The sequence below is a fragment of the Haliaeetus albicilla genome, chromosome 9, assembly GCF_947461875.1.
Source record: "Haliaeetus albicilla chromosome 9, bHalAlb1.1, whole genome shotgun sequence".
NCBI classification, from domain to species: domain Eukaryota; kingdom Metazoa; phylum Chordata; class Aves; order Accipitriformes; family Accipitridae; genus Haliaeetus; species Haliaeetus albicilla.
In genome coordinates, this window is record NC_091491.1 from 23,528,699 (window position 1) to 23,551,153 (window position 22,455).

Here is a 22,455-nt window from a genome sequence, read left to right on the forward strand (position 1 = left end):
CATAGTGTCTTCTGATGGCACTGCCAGACCTGGCTAGTTCTGTGTGTATGGTCTTATGCACTGCAATTCCTCAAAAAAACCCAACAAACCAAACAAAAAAGTAAAACAGAAGAAAGGAAAAATCCAACACAAAACATTTTAAGTGATATGTAACAAATTTATCCTGGATATTGATAAGAAAGCCTCCACTAAAGAACCTTTGCCTACATACAACCGAGCAGAGTTGTTACCGCAATGTTGAGGCTTGTGTTCAAACTGTTTAACTCTGATTTAGCTTCCCTGTCTAGGGGATGGGACAAAGTCCTTCCTATCATGCAGGAGTGACAAGTAGTGTCCTTAAACTGCATTGTGGAAGGAGCTGAGTGGGGTCTCCAGTGACTACAATGTGTGGCGATGATAAGATGTCATCATTTTCTGGTGCTGCACAGCATTACAGGTGGTCTTCCATGCATCTTGCAATACCGTGTGTACACTCGTGAAGTAGCAGTTGAGGAGTGTTCATAGGAGGGTCGCTATAACTCAGGCTGCTTATTTTAAAAATATATATATCAGCTGTTGGACCAATGAGCTGTTGAGAAATACAGTGGTGAATGTGGTCTGCTTGGCTAGAAAAATGTAACACGCTATGACCACGGAGCTTCAAGCATGGCACCTGTGCATTTCCTGGCAGAATGTGCAGTGAAAGCCAGCTTTTTAACCATGTATGCTTGTCTTCTTGGCTTCAAGAAAAATTAACTTGAAGAATGTAGAGGTGCTTTGCCATCAATTGACTGCTTGGATAAATATAACCAAGTTCCAAAAACATAGCTGGGAGTTTTGGCTGAGACACGGCAGGCGTGCACGTGAAAGAGCTGTGTGATTTTTAAAACCAGTTTGGTAGTCTCCAGAAGAAATGCAAGCAGAAACTTTAACCATTTTTAGATTTTCCCAGGCTGTGGATAAACTGTTCTAAATCAGGCTGTGTGGACTTTACATGTGCATGCAAATGGCTTCAATGAGTCAGCAGGGCACGTGCCCACTCACACATGCCCTTTGGTGAGTGCTGGATTCGGGCCACCAAAGCCATGGGGTCCAGTCCTTAGTGTCCCCTCCCTCCCACCCACCACAGAAGCGCTGCCATCAGGCTTTAAAACACCTTTAAAATACCTTCTGTTAAGAGTGCTTTATGATGTACAACTGCATGGCAGAGCTGAAGCCCTGGGGAGGTGCCACATCACAGTGGATGGGACCAAAACTGGGGAAAAAACTTGGCAGCAAGCTGAGGGTTTAAGCTGTGGGGTTGAATCAGTCCCAAGAAAGGCACGGTTTGACAGAGACATTCATGCAGTTTTACGTGTAAAACTTCTGTTCTGAATCACAGCTATTTTATGCTATGAATATTTTATGAATTATATATAAATGCTTGGATTTATAAAGTATGTGCACAGGTATTTTTATCTTTTATAGTATTCACCTGCATGTAATTCATGCAATACATTCAAACGGTATTTGGTTCAAATTTTAAAATATACCTATTTTGCAAAATTTGGTGTTTCTCCATTAATTTTGTGTCCTCTATTGCTACTTGTAAATGATTGATGTAAGGGGAATGAGTTGCAGTTTAAAAAGCTTCTCAAATGCAGCCACCCACCTCTCTTCCCAAGCTGGCCCGCTTGTGGCGCCTTGTTCCCTGTTCAGTCTAGCTGTGAGCTTTGGCTCCTCTGGGCTCAGCAGCAACATCCTGCTTCTTTTAAAACATAAAAGACTACTGATCTACTCACAACTATTTGTTATGTCCTTTGCAAATGGAAATGTGAGAGTTGCTGTGTCATTACTGATGGCGGACACTTGGGCACCTGGAATCTCCTTCACCTGCAATATCTACCTCTAATAGACTAAACAGTTAATTGGAAGCCAAATTTTATTTTAAATTAATATATGCAATTATAGCATGACATCCCATAAACTGCAGATTATTCGTGTTCGCTGAGGAGCCTGATGAGGTTTTTTTGTCAACAAGGATGTGTATTTGAAACCAGGTAGAGCCGTGTCCTCCTGTCAGCATCACATCCTGCCTGGAAGCGGTGTGCCTGTGGCCCCCCAAGTGCCCACAGCTGATTGGGGTGAGCCCTGATTGCTGCAGCATCTCTGGGCTGCTGGGACCAGGCAAGGCTTTCGGCTGGGCTTCACGTTGTGGCTGTGCTTGTGGGATGCTCACAGGACCGCAGCTGTTCCCACGGGCCCAGGCTTGAAGAGGCAAGTCCTCTGACAAGGTAAGACGCATCACCCGTTCTGTATTTCATTAACCTGCAGGTCCTCACTGCAAACCCATGTGTGTCTTTGTTGTCTTTGGAAATGCTCTCCACCTCTTCATCCCTGCAGTTCGGGTGTCTCTGCATCTCCAGTGTGATGGTAGAAAATGGGGTTTTGTGGCCAGTTTGCCGGTCATGTTCGGTACTCAGTAACACAAAGGCATCAGCTGGATCCTCTTGAATAGGCATGCTCAGGTTTTTAGAGTAAAACGCTGCCTTTGATTTGGACAGGGTAGGAGATAACTTCCAGATATGGAGCACCAGCCATGGAGCCTGGGCTGTTGACTTCTCCTCAGTACTGTCCCGTACATCCTGGCTCAGCGCTACAGCTCTCCATCCCGCGGCCTTCTTCAGCTGGAGGGGTGGTGCCAAGACAATCGTTTTCTAAATTTCCTTTGTTGTGCTGTCGACAGGGATGTAGCAGGCATCTCACCCTCAGCTTAGTCCGCTCTGTCCTGCCCCGAGGCTGCCTCCTCCTGAGGTGCTCACTCTGCAAACCGCTTTCCGGGCGCGCGGCGCCGATCCAGGCTTCCGCCCGTCGCGGGGCATCTCTGTGTGCCGGTCCCCCAGCGCAGATCCAGCTGCTCTGGCAGCAGCCGAATGTTATTGCACCCCTTGGCAGGGATTAAAAACCAAACCAGCAAGCACTGAATTGGTCTGGTTTAATTTTCCAACAGTAACTTTGTCATGACCCCAGTCGCCTAATCCATCCAGATTTCTATGTAAAACTGCAAGTAAGCTTGGGCCTTGCTTTTCTGGATACAGGTGATTTAACTTAGGGGATGGAAGAAAAGAAAACGGTCTCGGTTTCAGTTTTAACCCTTTGAACGTGTGCTGCAAGCGGAAGTTCGGAAACGTGGGTACAACTCTGAAGAGGGCGGAAGCGCGGCTCAGCAGTGGGTGGGATCTCGCGCATTCGCGTAAAGCGTGACCCTCGTTGGCTGCCGCCGAGCTCCTGCTCCCGTCGGACGGAGCGCGTCGCTTCCCCGCTGCCTGCACGGGACCAGGCCGGCAGTCTGGCCGGCAGCGACGGCCGGCCTGCCGTCCCCGCTGCCGCCCTCCCTCGCGCCGGGCTCGGTTTGGAGGTCGCCGGGCGGTCAGAGGTGTCGCGTGTGCCCGAGGCCGCGATCCCCGCGGCAGCCTCCTGGCAGCGCCCGTTGCTTTTGCTCGGCCTATTCCACACTGGCCTGCCAAACCCAGAATGATTTAAATTGCAAGCAAGCCCGCTACCAGCCAGGAGATGGAAACGGTCCCGAGCGTTACCTTGACGTCAGTCCTCTTGCGCAGCAGCAACGGTGAGCCGCGAGCGCAGAGGCCTGCGGCTGGGAGCTGGAGCCGGGCTGCCTCAGGGGCACTGCTGTTTGGAAAAGCACCTTTGTGGGACCGAAGCAGAGCAAGGACAAACACAGAAGTCAGTACTCGTGTCCAGCTGAATGGAACCCAGCAGTCACCCAGACAGCACGTTAAAATGGCCTTTGACCTCTCTGTCGCCGGCTCTCCAGCTTTTTGTGCTCCTGTTCAGATCCTCAGTGAGTGATGACCCAGTACCCGCAGCCAGCAGGAGCAGGCCAAAAGTAACTCATGATTGGGGACCACTAGCAAAAAATCCAACTTCCAACTCTTCATTAAAAAAATCAAAGTTCAAAAGATGTTAAAAAATTGCTCAAAAGCCACCGGCATCAGCAGACAATGTGTCTTTTGCCAGAGATCACAGCTACAGCAAAGGATAAAAGCAAAATTGTAATGCTTGCGGCGGCTTTCTGTAGCATGAAGCTGTGTGTTAGACACCTTGATTATTGAATACAGCTATGAGCAAGCTGTAAATATCAGGTAATTGGGTTTGGGCTATGAAAGACAACGCCCTGCAATAAATACGCTAGACTTGTATGAAGTGTCCCACTCGTTGGGATTCACAGCTAATCCTAACCACAGCACTACAGCAAAGCTTGAATTTCAGAGCTACAGCAGCCTTTGCAAGGCTGCTAGCACCGCATCTAGCTGTGAGAGGGGTCGGTGGCTCTGAAGAGCCTTTTTAACCTTTCTCTTGATTCTCCTCCTCTACTTTTAGCAAGTAATGCTACTTCCTGGGACAGAGCTGACGTCCCGCTTGTGGAGCGCTTAGCTACCACCACATGGGCAAATGGTATGAAAAGGGAGAAGTGATCCCTAAAAGCCTCACAACACATACCACCGCAGCTCAAGCCCTTAGTCCCAGCGTAATCTGGTCTTTACACTCAAAAGGACAGTAAATTCACAGGAGAACTGGGACACCCAAAGAGTCAGAAAATCTTGTGTAGCGAGATATATTTAGTGCATGCAAATATGCCTGTACTCTGCTGAAATGCAAATCTGCCTTATTGTCGTCCTAAGCCCCATGCATGACACACTAATAAACAGCGGGGTTTAATACTTACCATCTGCGTTACAGATTGCTTCCCACACTGTGAGCTTGCTTGGTTACAGTTGTGTAGGCATCACGGAGAGATGTATCCCGTGAACGACAAGCTGGCTAATCCCTTGGGAGACTGTAAAATGTGAGCTGCAGTTTTCTCACTCTCCGTGGGCACTGGAGTCAGTCGTGCAACGTATGGCAATAGCTATATTCTCATTTCACGTCTGTCATGCAGAGATAATTAAAATCTACACTTCCATCTGAGGGGAACTGTAGGGTTTCCAGATGGGTAACTGTAGTGCATTTTTCATACTGGATTAACACTTGCACCAAAAAGCGTCGCCTGTTGCCCTCCCACCTGTTAAGATTACAGACAGGGCTACCATTGAAAAGCCATCATGGGCCCAGTGATAGGGGTCTGCACAGGCACGCAGCTCAAAACTATGAGCTTCAAAACCTCACCGTCACCATTGCATATCTCTCTTCTCGATGAGATAGTAATTGTAACACCCTTTTCCAGCATCACCCAGATGTCCACTCTTGGACAGGCCCCTCCTGGGATCAGGGGCTATCTGGCCCTAGCAATGAAAACAAGCCACAGCGTATTGGCCTAATGCAAAATACTCACTATTGTTAGCCTGTAACATTAGCAATGGTTATAATATTGCAAATGAGGGATAGCAAGCTTCATTAGCAAGCCAGTAAAGAGCCTGCTCCAGTGTATTGAGCTGGCCACCCACTCAGTGGCATTACACCAGAAAGGATGTATCTGGCATCGCCATGCTGGATGGAGCTTCTCAGTTTCCCAGACAGCAGAGGCACAATGTGCCTGGCTGTAGCATAGCTGCTGCCAGAAAGCCACCTAGAAGGAAAAACCTGACCTGTGAGAGGTTCTCATATATTGTCAGGGGGAAAACTGCAAGGAAAGTAAAACTGAATGCTGCGTGGTCCCTGCTGTGCAGCTGGGGTCCAGAAAGCCACTGGTGGGGCTATGTGAATGCAGTGGGACCACACTAACTTCTGCAGACAAATACACCAGCCTCAGTCGGACAAAGGCTTTGATATCTTTCAGCTCCTCATGCAAAAGACCACTGGCATATGCTCTTAAATGCATTTCCCCAATTTGGTTTGGAGCTTCAAAAACCACTAGGCTTACATCAACCATGAAAAAATTTAATTCCACCCCCTCCCCCTTCTGAATTTAGAATGATAAAGGATCAACAGTTATGTCTGGAGTAGGGAAGCAGATATGACACACATCTTGCTTACAAAATAGCTCTGGTTTTCATGAAACAAGTTTATTTTCCTCCCCCAGCCATTGATGAGCACATGACAACCGTACAGAATAAAAGCTCAACTCCTTAGTTCTGCTCACATTCACTCAACATTTGCTCTAATCAATTATCTTATTTCATGCAATAAGAAAAGAATGAGATTCCTGCTATGCAGCCATAATCAGTTACAGGATGAAGCTGTGTCTGTGGAACATTTCTGATTTTGAAAACTAATTATGTGCTCTGCCATTACATTTCTCTTGTAAAACACTGGGCTTTTACCCAACTTGTTTCTCCCCCCGCCCCCCCTTTAAAAATATTGAGTGCATGGTCTAGTCCGAGATGCCACATTCTTACCCCGCATAAGCTAGCCAAATTGCACTGTAAGGAACATATTTACCCAGGGAGCCAGGCTCTGTTTTTCTAGTTTATTGGAACATAAAAGCATAAGCGGATGTCCCCCACAGAGGAAGACAAAAGAGCAGAGGGTGCTGCGTGTCACAGTGGACGGCTGTAGGAGGATAAAAGTCCCATCTTCACACGAAGGGCTCAATATTGATCTCTAGGGCAGAGCATGGCATGGTGAGCTCAAACTTGGTGATAACATCGGGGTGTAGGACTCCAAGTTTCCCAATGCTTTGACCTTTGGCAAAGATCTCAGCGCAGCGACCAGGAAAGAAAGCAGAGCCTGTAAAGAAAGTGAGAGAAAAATCAATATTTCTCTGGGCCAAAGAAGTCAATAGGCATTTCATATGGGGAACAAAGCTCTCAGTATTAAACCACTCTCTGTGCTGAGATGCTAAGAAGGGGCTCTCACTTTCCTGCATTAACAGTTGTCATGATTGATAATAGAATGAGGAAATGCTTTTAGTTAAAAATAAAATGTGTAGCTCAAAGCGTGGGCATTTTTCACACTCCAGTTGTTTTGACTAAGTTACTCCCATAATAGAAGTTAGCACAGTTAAGTCGACCCAGAGGGCTACCGAAATGAACTTTTGCAGGCTTTAGGCTATTTAACACCTGAATGTTTCCCACCTTACTCTGTTTAAGGAAATAAAGCTTGCTGTCATCTATGGGGTAAGTAGGCATGTCATGCTTGATTACATGTCATGTAATTAGAAACAACCTACATTCCTCATCTGGAGATGGGCTTTTAAGCAGTTTCATATACACTGTAAAACTGTGGAACAATGAACAACCTGAAGATTATCTTCCTCTTACCTCAAGCCAAGCCCCAAGTTTTAAATGTTATTTGGGCGTTTAAAGTAAAAACAAAGAAAAACCCAAAGTAGTTGAATTGGCAGTGAAGAACTTGGAGGAGCTGTGCAGACTTTTTCATGGAAAGCCTTTCGTACCTGGGAATTTATCTATGCATGGTGGTTATACCAGCAATATCTTCAAGCTTGTCTGTAGCAGCTACGCTTGCAATTTTTTGTCTCTGTCCTGAGGTGAGTGGCATTTTGACCAGATAGCCCTTCAAAAGACAAAACCAAATGAAACCAGCAAGGTGCTCCTTCTGAAGCCACCTCTAGCAAGTGTGTGGAAGCAAGGCACAGTGCACAGGACCTCCAGTGAGTAGTGCTGCAGATGATGCTGTGAACTCAAAGGAGGAAAGGGGAGAGGATGAAACAAGGCCACTGAATCCTATAGATCCTCCTGTAGAAGGCTGCTTCCGCCATGTTTTTAATGTTACTGCCCTTGCAGAGAAGGGCCCTTTACTAGATTTCCACTCAGAAGTTAAACAGGTCAGCAGGGACAGCATCAGGCACCAGTCAGCTTCCTTGCCCTCACTCCTTGGTCTGCATCTTTATCTCAATAGGCTGAAATCCAAGAAAGCATCTTCTACAAGAAGAGCTGGTTATTGGGTATGCATGGGGTTGCATCAGTGCAGATGAGAAACATCCCTGCTCTACTTGCTTCTGCACCAGTTTGAAGACAACAGCTGAAGAGCTGCTTCCAGTCCTGTTCCCTGCCTGCTCCTGACACTGGCACTCAGCCCTTCAGCATCCTCTGCATCCTGCAAAAGGACTGCAAGAATTTCCTAATGGCAACTTACTCTCTGGTTGCTCCAAATGCTATTTAAGTTTCAGGATCAGCCCAGAACATTTTACTGCGTTTACAAAGAGCTATTTAAAAAAGGCAATAAGCAGCCAAATTAACCTCAAACCTCAGGAATATTTTCATGACACTCTGATCACTAGTGGTCAGGCCCAGAGATATATTCTTTGTTAGCTCCCCAATGGAAATAGTTCATTGAAGAAGTGTCCCCTATGAGGTTTGTAGTCATAATTTGCAGCTACAAGAATAAGAACAGCAATTAGGTCTTTTTCTTGTCTAACATGCTGCAAGTGCAAAGTAACTTAAATGTGTACTTCAATTTTGGCTGCCTTGTGAAATCTGATGGCAGTAGTAAATGATCACAGTAACATTACCTAAAGGCTGTTTTAAAAAATATTCAGAACCAGTATCTTTTAAATCATCCGGTTCCAGTCTTAGCTACTAGCGCAAACCAACAACTTACACTGGATGTACAAAAGTGAAATTATCTAGCCCCTGGATGTTACTGGCATATGACTCTAGCCAAACAGACACTTGCCACTGCTAAGCTGCACTATTCAAAACAAGTGTTAAAATAAAACTTGACAGAACAAATTTAGAAAAGAAACAAATGCCACACATACAGATCACTCTGCAGATTGTGGATGAAAACATAACCTAAAAATAAAGTACCCTTGTAGTTAGTGGCAAAGGCTTTCCTCTTTGTGAATAAAGCTGGTATTGTACCAAAGATGTGAGCAGCACACAGTGATGTTCTTTTAGAAACTTGACTGTAAGCTTCAACCGGCACAAGAGCAAGAACCAAGCAGAAGTTAATAACGTTGGCATAGTACCCCACTATAAAACTATAGGAAAAAAAGAGCTTTGACAATATGGTTAGTTAAAAAACTGAGTCTGACTTGTCTGTTCTTCTGAGCTGCCCTGTGTGTAGCCTTGGGAAAGTTACTTTATCTTCTTGCACATCTAGACCCAATTATATGATGAGACTTAACTGTTTCTAAACTTCTTGTAGACATCTGGATAGGGGTCTAAAACAATACTGCACTCAGTCTATCAAAGGCAGTTTCAAAGATCTGTGCCGTTTCCCATTGTGTGAAACAATTTTATGTTTTCAGGCACAAGAAATGCTCTGCTATCTGGGCATCACCAATTGTCAGTCTGTCAGTCAGAAGTTAGGCAGAAGGTGGACAGGCAGTGGGGGTGACTTGAAGCCTTACCCAACCCTCACATCCACAACTAGTGACTTTCCCTAGAAGGTTAACGTCAGTACAAGTTCTCTTGCATTTAACTAAATCAAATGCATTTGTGATAAACTTTGAAAACTGATGGCAATTCATGACATTATATTAGAAACTATGAAATGGCTTAATGATTATGGCATAAAGTGAAGAGTTATGTTAGCTAGAATCTTAACACCAATAAAATTTATCCCTTCTTACCATGAGCTTACAGCACAGCTTCACAACACAAGTGAACTGAATCAGTGAATCACCACCACCAAAAGGGAGGTGGTGGCTCTCCACCTGGAGAGGGGAAGAGAGCGGGACAAGCTGTTGGTGTGGCTGAAACCTGTACAATGAAACTATACACTCAGTGTGGCTCTGAATACGCTGTTCTAGGCTATGGGTTAGGCATTCAGCCATATATACCATCTTATATGCAGCAACTGATGCTGGACCGTGATATTACGTTTCTTTGTGCTTCCTTGCAGTGAAGAGGTAAATATATAATTAATATTAAGGGGGAACATTTAGCTCCCCAAAGTGCAGGAAGCAGGACCTTCAAATCACCCCTCCATTTCTAGTTTAGCCAACCCTGCAACGTTGGTTACTTCACAGTGCAGTGACTAGTGTGCCTGGTGCTTTGCAGACATGGCACTTGCAGGGTATAATTCTGTGACTGGAAGAGATCAGACAATAAGCAAATAAAAATGAAAGAACCTGTTAAAAGCTTTAGGGTCCCCATCTGTCCAGCTAATACTTCACTCTTGCACCAAAGAAACATGAGCTGAGGAATAGGTTTACAGAGAGTTTAGGAACTCCTGTTAATAATGAAACTATTATTATGATAACTGGCTGCACTACAGAATGCTTCAAAGTATATTCCTGCCTGCCAAAAGGGCCTCCAGACTGCATCCCACAGATGGGGGATCTAAGGCTTCCTCATCTTAGTGACTCTTCCTTTGACCACACACATGGTAAGGGAACAAGGTTGGCTCACGCCTGAGATGGGGTGCTGTTGGTCCATGTATGTCTGCAAGGGCACCAGAATCTGGAGCAAATGTAAATTTCAGATCAAAAAATTCAGACATTGAAAGGGAAGTACATAAAGAAAGAAAAAAATCAAAAGAAATGTGAAAAATCTGAGCAGAAAGGGGGGAAAAGAGAAACAAGCATTTTGCAGTGGCGGGCAGTGCTTTGCCTGAGGGAGCAACCAAGACTAGGAAAGGAGATCTGAGCTAGCAAAACCTCACTGTGCTGCGGACAAGTCATGGGTTGTGGGAGGACCAAAGCAACCCACAGAGCAGGACAGCAAACCAGAGGATTCATCCAAATAACCAGGAAACAAAAGTAAGGATTTTTTTTCCCCCCAATTTGTGTGTTTCTTGTATTATCAAGTAAATAGCAATGGTGGTTTAGATTTCTAGCAAAGCTTCTGTTATGGACTGGACTATCATGTCAACTCTTGAAGTATAAAACTTCAGAGTGAGAGTCAAGGCTGTATGAACGACATGTGCTTATGCTACTTGCACATATGGGGAATCAGCAAAAAATGCGCGCACTGTTATCTCGTTTGAATAAATCATACCGTAAGCTGAAGCCCAGTGCTCTTAAGCTTCAATACAGTTTTGATGCCAAAAGGAGTCCAAAGGGTGCCTTCCCAGAAAAATTAGCAGCTGTGACCTGCAGCTTTTGAGCAGGAGTTCAAAGTTGACAATCGAGTTTGTCTTATCTGTGTATGTAATATCATCAAGAATGGTATGGGTGTGAAGAGCATGATCTTCCTGAAGAAAGCTTTCACTTGTCAAGCAGTTACCAAGGCACACCTGGAGGCACCATTATCAGTAGGTGTGCTAGGAAGGGACTGCACTTGCTGCTGGTGCAATTATATTGGAAGGCTGCGCTTGTAGGTCTGGTTGGTTGTACCATCAAGTATATCGAGAGCCAAAATTAATTTAAAAATTGTAGTTTACTATACTATCCATTTTAAGGATAACAGATTTATCACTCCTGATATAGTTAATCCTTTCTGCTCTGTGCACAAATAGTATTTCATAAACTTCACCTTGAAATCTAGTCAGAGATTGTATTGTCCTTGCTGCTAGAGACATATACAATGCCAGAGGAAGCCAGAAGGTCTAGCAATGGAAATCCACCTCTTAATATGTCAACATTATAATTGGTAGTTACGAGAAGGGGTGAAATACAATATGCGTTCCTAAAGAAGAGATGCCAAAGCCAGCCATGTCTTATGCTGACATACTACACGCAAGAGAAAGACAAAAGCTGCTTCTCATGGCTGCAAGTAAGAATTTAATTTCCAATGTTCAGTGATGTAGAAATAATACCTTTAATTAAAGCTTCTGTAGCATGTCCTCAAAATCTGTAATTGCCTCTCTGTATTCAGGCAACAGGGCCACTTTGATTGCTTTGGGGTAATTCTTTGGCCAATAATCCAATAGAGCATGTAGTCTTTAGCACATTTTCTGGCTAATTGACCCTCAAAGAGCTCTGAGTTCCCTGCACTCTTTGTTGTCAAACACCTTGCACAGTTTTTTTTCTCTACCTTACTCTCCCTCCTTTTCAAAAAGAAATAGATTAAAGTAGTATTATAGGCCTACAGTTGCACTAAGCCTTCAAACCTGCTCGTTTGTTCCTATAATTTGAAGAAACATCGGAAGCTGAAGCTTAAGAAGGTAATAGAGCAGAGCTTATCTGGCCTCCGAAGTCTTTCATCTTAATGCTCCATCCCCTTAGTCACTCCAGCTGCCCTCTCACTACCTCATCCTGACTCACCTGGTGAAGTATTTTACCTGTGCTACATTGGACGGAATTTAGTTTTGTGAAGCTAGATGTTGCTTTCCTTTTAAGGATCAGGTTCTTCAAATTTTTGACTAATTCCTTCTTTTGGCAGATAATGCTTAAATGCAAAGTCACAGGACACTATCAGACCAGTCAGTATTTTAAAAGGCAGCTACGTTTTCTTGCCCATGTACACAGTGCAGTCAGGCTCCCAGAACCTTATGCAAAGCAACAGCGACCTCAAAATCATATCGTGTCATGGGATGATTTACCTTCAGCTAATTTTTAAAATCACAGACATTCCAAATCTTGGGTGATTTCTGGAACATACTGAGAGACCAATTGCTCTTAAGTTGCATATTGTCAGCAGTTCTTCCCCCATATACTCTCATGCCCAGAAAAAACATACTTTGGGATTAGTGGGATATTTATTAACTTTAGTTTCCTGGTTTGTAAGTCCTGACTAAAGCTGTGCCAGAACAATCTCCACTCCCCAGATCACACCTAACTGTAATGACATGTCAGGAACTTCAAATGAGTACAATCAAGCTTAAGGCAAGCACCTTAGATTTATTCCCGCCCCCAAGAAAATAATTAATGCTTGAAAAGATGACAGAAGAAATATCTGTATGATATGAATGAATATGTCCTCCATCTAAAGGACATCTTTCATTCTGATTTTTTCCTATGTTTTTTCAAAAGCCTCCACGTAGAGGGCATAGCAGAAGAGGGTAAAGGGACAATCAATTATTTACCTGGACTGGTACACTGGATATCCAAAAATAGAGTTGAATATTAGAGTCCTTGTGCAGACAGGGAAGCTAGGGAATATGGAGAATCATCCACAAATTTGCAGTGGTCAGTCAGTCATCTTCTCATGTTACAACTAAGTCAATGGGTGCATTTTTATTAATTTGTATCTTAGGGAGGGTGTGAGAAAAACTAGTTCTATCTCATAAGAGCCCTTATATAAAACTCTACAACTGAATATATTCTATTCTGTATTTGCGTATATTTAAGACTATTTAGGGATCAATAATATTGTTTACAAACACAAACCTACAATACACTGTAAGCAGAGTGGAAATAATCATAATACTGCTTGGGTCCAGAGTCAACTGTTGTTAGTCATGTTAAAGTGTGTTGCAGTGATGAACTGGGGACTGGTGTAGCTAGCAATCTCTTTCCTTCATTTGCCTTGAGAACAGAGACTGACACAGACTTTTAGGCTAGATTTATTTTTCATTCTTGCTAAAGAGCATCCCAGGACCTTTAAGAGAGGTGTTTGGTGTTGCTGGATGTCAGGAAGTGGTTCAGGAATGTAATAGGTTTGGTGCTCCTCTTTATTCACCTGTGTTATTCTCAGGATTACAGCAGTGTCAGACACTTAGGATTATTTGGGTAAAACCACTGTGTTCCTGCCTTTCCTAATGGAATGTAATATTTGGGTGGCTGCTGAGGCTAGGGAAAGCAGACATTTTGGGTCACCGATCTGGGTAACAGGATTTCAGGTATTTCAGTGCTGGAGTACCAGGGTAGCTGCTTAAATAATGTGTACAGAAAAACACAGGAAAGTAGGAAACCTAGAAAAAAATTCTATCAAATTCTGTGGTTTTTTCTAGAAATCAGTATTTGTGTATAAAGCTCAATAAATTTGCATTTGTGTGGCAGTTGTGAGAAACAGCAATTCTACACTGGAGTTCAGCTCTACTGTAGAGTTACCATTACATAGCTAATGTTTGCTTTTTAGGCCAGTTTTATCTGATTTATCCAGATTTATCTGAAACGTTATACTTTGACCTGTCTAAAAGTCACAAACCTAAGCTGATATTGTGTCACAGCTATTTATAAAACTAGAGAATTCCTAATCCCAAATAAAGAGCTTTTTTTTTATGACGTCTTGCTATTTCACTTGAGTTAGAGAACACAAAGCTTTGAATATTAAAAAAACTTAATTTCTTCCTGTTCCATGACTGTTTTTATCCGTCTTTAAATATCTAAAGGAATAATTCATCCTTGCAAACATCAGAATCTGTCAGAAACTAGGAAACAATAAACCATATTCTTTATGGTAGGGGGTATAACATATTCTATGTATGCACAGTAAGGCAGCAGATTTTAGCTTTTAGGCTCTGCTTTCATACAAGAATTAGAGAATAACAAGAACCAGCACTAAGTCAGTCTGCAAGTCTACTTCAGTATGTCATGTTTAGTTTGCATGTTGTTTATTCACTTCATGTCCTAGACCAAGCCATCCTCCCCTCCCAATGACTTGACATTACTTGCTGAGATAAATAACAGCCACCTGATGTTATGCTTTCACAGCTACCACATTTCATGCCTTTCAGAAAATGACTTGACAAACTAGCGTGGAGTAATATATAATTAAATGATGAATCTTAGCAGTCACTGGAACTGTTAATCACTTAGTTTTAGCAACTAAGATTTCTGTTGCAAACCAACGCCTTGTGCCTAAAGCACATGGCTGCACCATGAGGAACAGAAACGCTTCAACTGGCTGAGCGTGAGCCAGCCCACGACCAGAAGCAATACTGGGTCTCCAACAAATATGGCTATTCTGTTCCTGGACCTAAACAAGGAAGGTCTGTGCCCAGCACACGTACTGGATTGAGTCTGCACTAGCTCAGCATTTCTTTGCTTATCTACTGTTTTCTAATACCACAAGCAAAGGTAAAGTCAATTCCTCCACCATGGGCAACAGAAATATTAATCTTGGGATCCTCCTGCATTCACGTTGATCTAAAAGTTTGAGCCAAAATCTTACAAATTCCCATTTAAAATTTTATTGCATAAATAAATGTTAGAAAATGTATGCAAGATTAAATTTGAAGCACTGCCCCTTGGCCTCCGTATCACAGTTCAAAAGTCAAACCAGACCAGAGAACTGCTTAACTACAAGCTATAAATTTGACAGGATCACAATTGCTAGCATTAATATTGTAGTGAAAATGAAGGCATGCAGACACTTAGTTGGCCTCTAGCCATAGCAGGCTGGGCAGGAGGTGAAAACAGAATCAAAGGATGAAGCTGTGGCACTGGTCAAGTGTAGCACTTCACCAGAGAAGCTGATGCAACCAGACCTGCACCCTGACCATCACCACTTACTTAGATCACTGCCCCTGTTCACCGAGAAAGGAGATGTGCAATTTGCTGCTATTTGTGCTACTGGCTTGGATTAATCATTTCTTTTCTAGAGAAGGCTTTGCAAAATTGAAAATATAGTTTATGATTAAGAAATAATTTTCTATTTCAAAATGTAAGGAGACAGACAGAAAAAATAGAAATTAGCTAGTTCTATATTATATAATGTAAACTGTGCCAGATGTTTAAAACTTGATGCAAGGAAGACTCTTATCTGTTAGACTTGTTATGATGTATGATTAAAAAAATAGCTGTCTTTGTGGGGGTGGGGGCAGAGTGGGGGGAAGAATTAAACTCTGAAGAGGCCTCCCCATTCAAGGAACAGCAGAAAAGCAAAGACTTAATGTCAGGAAGAAACTAACACCTTGAGCTCAGGCACACAAATGTCAATGATTTAGATGGTTCTGGGAGTTGACAAAAACTGGTAGAAAATAAAAAGTCTAACTGTCGGGAGAAATGCTACTACTTCTGGGAGCATCCCTAATCTGTCAGAATAAAATGCAATGGGAAGAAAAACATTGTAATCTTTGTTAGTTAGTGCTTGTAAAAAGAGGAAGGTAAGAGAAGATAGCTTGTGTCTCTTTACAAGTTGATTTGACAGCCCTCTCCAGAATATTTTTGCAGTTACCATAGATTTTTTTCTTCCCATTATTACACTACAGGAAACATACTTCTAAATGAGTCAATTCAAAGGAGTTTCTCTTCTGAAATAATCTTCTGAATTTGAGAAACAAATATTTCCTTTGTTCTCTTATTGAACTCATCTCATATGTGGGGGAAAAGTGTGTCAAACGTCATTTGGTGATGAAAGTTTAAAAGACAAAGAAGTCTAAATCCATCAAACCTTTTATTAACCCATGCTGTGCTAAAATAATGTACTTTTCCTCTGATACACCTTTTTTGAGGATAAGGGTTGTGCAAGCAGATTATACTTGAAGGGTATCAGAAATGAACGTTCAAAAACTTTCAGAAGAGAGCTGAAATGACCATAGGAATGGAAAAAGCCCTCCTCAAATTCACTTCTGATAGCCTCTTTTTTTCATAATAAAAATCAATTGTCTAACACAAAGCTAATAAAATGAGACTTATTTCCAGAACCAAACTATGGGTTTTGCCACAGACTCTTTGTGTGCCTGCCCTAACTGCATCACTTGCAACAGCAAGAGACCTCCAAGATGTCTAGTGCACGCGTGATGTCAAATTTTGATAAACCAGGTTTACCTGGAGAAACTCCAAACACTGTAGACTCCCACTTTGGCTAATTAAATAACATAAGCAACTGTCCGGGTTCATATCTTTGCCAGGTACCTCCTTGGGTCTTAATCCAGTTACAACCAAATTTGAGGCATCAGCACTACTGTGGGAAGATACTTTATAAGACAGAAATAAACTTGGCCTAAGTTTGTAGGGATTCAGTTCCCATAAATCTGAAAGCCTGTATTTACAGGAATGAAATAAAGAGCAGAGATAATAGACAATTAAAGGTACATTAAGTGAGCAGCCACACCCACTTTATTAGATAATTTAGTTTTGAATTGTTAGAACTGTAGTTCTTCACGTAACTAAGCTCCCTTGATGCTGCAGGAAAAATTGCTCAAGAGAAAAGGATGAGAAATTAATTTGAAATTCATTAGATCTCAAAATAGTGGCCAACACTGGAAAAGCCACAAGAACTAGTGACAAACATCCAATTGCGCAAGACGCCTTATAATTAAGCTATTGTAATGATCAGTGCTGGAACTCCTGAAACCCCTTGGAGAATTTGGGTAATACATGTAAAAGGACTAAAATCAGTCAGATCTAAAAAACCTGTCCTTGCCTCTTAGTGTTGTTAATTCATGAAGCTGACTAGGAGGGGGTAGGGTGGGGTACTAAACAGAAAAATAGGAGTGGAAGATCGGGTGATCTTCAAGAACATCAATGAGTAGTACTAGTTTCACAACAAAAACTGGGAACATTTTTGGCTAAAACAGTATCCATATTTAGTGCTGAAGTGAAAGTGATCAAAAATCAGAAAAGCTACTTACAGACAAAAATGAGAGAAATGAATTGCACTACATAAAATGTGATTAGTAACAGTGGCTGAAAATTCACCTTGGAAACTGAATAAATTAGGAAAGATTAATGACTGGCAGCAACACAGACAGCATTAGAAAGATTTTTAAGGCTATTCAAAACAAATTGTAGGTAGAGTACTTTCATCTGCTAACAAGACTGGTTGAACATTTTATGTGAGACAGAAATATGTAAGTTTTTAATAAATATTTCTTTTCATCTGGGGGAAAAAAAAAGGTATTCTTGACTATAATAAGGTATCTTCCAGTCCACTGAAAAGGTGAAGAATGTTTGGTTAAGTCTGCCAGGACTAGGATGTTTCTGAGATGCTAGGAGTCTCAGGCACCAGAATTATGGTGCAATTCTCAAAGCAAATATCCTGCCTGCTGCTGTTAACTTACAGTAAGACACGGGGGATTCTGTAATACTAGAAAAATGTTAATGTGGTGTCAGTATTCCAAGGTAGATGATCCAGATTGATCCTTGGTGAGAAAAAAATTATTTGGGAATTGGCAAATGTGAAATTCAGAGGACTTGAATACAGTCAATTACCAGCTGATATGTTTTTATTGAAAATGGATGTTGTCAAACAAATCTGATTATCTACCAAACTGGTAATTTGAAACGATAAATGCAATTACAGGGATGAAATAGCACCTATAAAATATCTATTCTTGAATGCCACTTAAATGGATTAAGAATTGACTGGTATCTTCTAGTATGCCACAAATTATATTTGGAGGCTTCATAGTAAAATTGGCACATTTCCTTTAGTTATCTATGAGTAAATATACAATTATTGACATTCATGAACAATGCAATGGCTGCCAAGACAGGCAACTGAAAGGCCAAGATTGCCATTAAGAGAAATCAAGCTACAGTTCCTTAAAATAAAACAGGTATTAACAATGCCAAGTTCAACATGGGTACTAAACATCTGTGTATATTACAGTCTCCCAATTTAAACTGATCACCAGAGATAGATGCCGGGGTTCAATTCAATACATGTAACTCAGAGTTAGTCCCAGACTTTCCTCCTCTTGTCTTGTGAATTGAGGTTCACAGTCTAAATCTTCTTTTAAAGTTGTTTGTTGCATAATTATTATTATAAAAGCAAATGTTTATTGATGTTCTTAGTTATGGAGGTAACTATTACACCTCTAATTTCACAGCTAAACCTTACCAAATGAGAAGCTATTACTATGATTTACTGTGGAATTAAAATTTTCTACACTTTACCACACCTTTCATTTAATTAAATAAGGGCAGTAAAAAGAAAGGAGTACAATTTCTCCTTTTTTTTTTTTTTTGAAAGACAACTGTCAGTTACTGAAGGAAGCGAGACTTAGTATGCATTTATTAAGTACACATGTTGAACAAACAGGCTGACTTCCCAGCTTTACTAAGCTGTTGATTACCCTAAAAGAATGAATGGCATGAACATTTACTTAAAAACAAAGTAAAAAAAAAATCCCAGAGTTAGCTGAAATTCACAAGAATCAATAATGTACAAAAAAGTGGCTCATGTCACATGCTCACGCTATTCAGGGACTGTTTGTTTCCACACGAATGAATGCTGCTTCAATCAAATACCAATTTTGTCATGGAAGTTAGTGGGGCAAACAGTGAAGCAGTATCAATGCACGGATTTACCATTAACATTTTCTGTGAAACTGTCAAATTGCTTCATTTTCATAAAATCTGGATATTATTTTCCCTTTTCAAACAGCTTGTGTCCAATTAACTTCCATTTGCAAAGTACAGAGATTCTCAGAAGGTACTGCAAAACTAGGGTTTCTTTCCTGAAATAAGGGACAGGCATTCTAAATGTTACAATACCAGTGAGGATAATTATACCTTACACTTCATACCACTCCTTTGAATTCTGTGATATAGGATCCACTGTCAGTACTTACTAAGCCTTTTTTTATTCTTTTTAGCCTAAGTAAGACTTTACTGTGGACCCAAATCCCATGATTAACATTACCTCCTGTGATGATGGTCTGGATTTCTGGACGAAAATACTTATCTCAGATGGTCATCCAGAAGTACAAAATGACCAAAATGTTGCAGAAAACATACCCATTCCTGCAGAGATTAAAACTTGAAACAAAGAATACCTTCCAATATAATTTTCAGAATGCCTCTAGTTTTCAATTCAAGGGAACTGAAACCAATGAAAGTGAATTTAAAAATAAAAAATTTTATTAAATTACCTGACAATATATGACCAAATTTGTTGGTTCTTTCTACCCATACTTTTATAGTTTAAAAAGTTTGATTTTATTTTGTTTACCTCCTATTCATACATATCCATACTGATCTTTACATTCTATTAATGGTATGGAACTGGCTAAAATCTGAAGAGTTTTATGTGATAATCATACTCTCTTCTATCTATGTTTGATTATGGATGCCTATGCTATAAAACAAATAATGAAAAAACCAAAATGCTTTTCTAGGCCAGTATTTATAGGATTCACCACATATCAGAAAGTCCTTTCTGTGCATTTTAAGACAATGGAGAGCATTTCAGAGTTCTGTCTTTCAAACGTGGTAATACGAAAAAAAAAAAAGGTTCCATTAGTCACTTTAAGAAACTGAAAAGCACTGAGTGCCAAATATACGCTGAAATCTTTGAATTCAGTCACTCAAACCCCTCTTCCTTAAGGCTGCTCTAAACAGCTCTTCTCCATTTATTACTTAGCTCAGATTACACCAAAGCGTAGTGCAAAGGCCAGGGGAACATCACAATTTCACCCATATTTTCTAGCATCTGTAATTTTTTCACAGGTGTTGCTATAAAGGCAAACAGGCTCTGACCTTAAGGTCAAATCACAAGGCACTTAGGTGTTGGTAGAACAGAAGGAGCTTAAATAACCGTGATTTGCACATATGGACCAAACAGGACTTATAGTACGGGCATTTCATTTTTCAAAGTGAATTTGGAAAAGAGGCAAATATGTGCCAAATACATCTCTATCTATTCTTTATTGCTCATTTAAAACAACACTTTTTCCCTGTATTGTTTTCCAATAATCACTGGAACTATTTTAATCAGTTACACAAGGAATAAAAACAACTGGACTAAACCCCTACCTTTACACTGTGTTGTTTACTAGTCTCAAGTTCTGCTTAAGATCACATACAGAAAAAGTATCTAGGATCTTTCTAAATCAGAGTTGTAGGATAAACCCATTTCTCACTGTACAAATTTTAATTTGGCACAGGCAATAAAAAAAAGCATGCTCCATAAACATACATCTAAAAATCCATGCCGTGGGTAATGTCCTGATTTAAAACCTCTGAAGTAACTTGCACTGTTCGTCTGAATTATTTCAGGATCCTGCAGTCTCTTAAGATGTTACAGGATATTTTTTTTTTTCACTCAGCAATTGACCTTACTCCATCATCTGCTGACACTTTCTCTCTCACACAAGCTTAACTAACAGATTACAAAGCAAGTTTAAAAAAACCCAACAGAACAACAAAAAACTAAAACCAAACAAAATCCCCCAAACTACTTTGACTTCCAACCATCTCTGTCTGAAGTGAAGGTCTTTTAAGTAAGTTGGTGCAGTGACAATGCATTCACTATGGTACTAGAGTATCAGCCATCTGCATTGTTACCAAGGTTAAATTCCAATGTCGAGAGAACTGCAAGCAGTCTACATGCCATCCCAGGAGAGTTTCTGAATCACTAGTGAAACAGAAAGTAGTAGGTACTTTTTTCTTTGTCTATAGCCAAAAGCCACAAACTGCTTGTAATATATTGCATATGACAAGGCATAATCTGTCCTTTACACTAAATGCATTGTGGAGTAACGTCATGGGAATGTAGGGATTTTGAATGGGCATTACAAATCCCACAGCATCAGGAATACTAAACAGTACTAGTATCTAGAAATAACTTCTTCACTGTGTTTGGATTATTTTTTGAGGTCTTTTTTCCAGTTTCTTGAAGCCAGCCATACATCATTGAAATGCTACCATACAAGATAGAAAAGACTTTCAAATATTGTCACTACTAAAGCAAATTCTTGATATGTCTATTCAAAAATGAGCTACAGAAGAATTTTGAAAAGGAATTTAACAGTTTGGTTTGACTTCAATGACAGCTGAGTACCCAACTGCCAGAGGCTTTTCCAACCCCCCCATTGCACCCCCCTTCCAAATAAGAAGCTTTGCTATTACTTGTTCTGTGCTTGGCAGAATTCCTCTGGTCAACCTGGCCATCCTATTAACAGTATTCTAATAAACCTTTTGAAAGTCTGCCTAAATAATACTGAGCAAAATAGTACTTTGTCAACAGGAGGAAAAAAAAGCGTCAGTATATATGACACAAACGTGCATTAAAGTGCTAGGAGACCACTTAGCTGAACTGTTGTGTTTGGCATCTTGGCAGGGCACTGCAAAACAGGGAGACATCTAGCAATTTTTCACTAAAGTTCTGTGAATAGGCAAGCTCGGTCAGGCTGTCAGGGACTCTCTGTCAGTGCCACTTGTTCCAGTAAGTGCAGAATGGAGGCACTTCTTCAAGCTGAGTCAATTTGAGTCAGTGTCTCATATCTCTGAACACCAATGCATGACATATAAGTAAAACATAGCTGCTATCCCTGCAGTCTTACTTTTCTATACTGTATTTACTACACTGTTATTTTAGGTAGCATAATAGATGGGATGCTGATGCTTGCTCTCTTTCATCAACCTATGCTCTCTCAATGAAGTAATGGGGTCAACTTGCTTGCTTTCTCTCTTACATGAATATGCACATACTCAGAGGAGATTTTGCACTTAAGGATGTTATTTTTAATTCATGTGCAGCTCACCCTGTAAGGAGAAGGAAGAGGGCTGTTATACAACTACTTGTCTAAGCAGCAGGTTCAGTATCAAAGACAGCAGGTCTTTGAATAAAAGATATATAAGGCATATACATCTTCCTATGAATATGTAAATAAAAGGTACATATGAGTAAAAGCTGTAGATAAAGCTATAAACTAAAAGATCAGGTGTAAGAAGTTGTCTTTTCCAGGCACTGTTGGCCAAAGAGAATACAGTGGATACCTGGCATACTCATCAATTCAGTCAATTCCGACTTACCCTTGCAATCAGCAGATTAATTCATTATGAACAGTCCATGAAGCTCATGGCATATGCTTTACTGTAAGTCTCCTTAAAAAGCTGTCAACTCACAATTTATG

General features: G+C 41.0%; 1 protein-coding gene across 2 annotated transcripts in view; it reads right to left on the minus strand.

The window, feature by feature from the left end:
• Positions 1-5,960: 5,960 nt before the first annotated feature.
• FARSB (phenylalanyl-tRNA synthetase subunit beta) overlaps positions 5,961-22,455 on the minus strand; it is a 41,482-nt gene continuing 24,987 nt past the window's right edge. For both annotated transcript variants that reach the window (XM_069792102.1, XM_069792101.1), the window contains one exon: positions 5,961-6,645. In XM_069792102.1, coding sequence (XP_069648203.1) covers positions 6,494-6,645 — 152 coding nt within the window. In that variant the 3' untranslated portion in view covers positions 5,961-6,493. The remainder of the gene's footprint in view (positions 6,646-22,455) is intronic.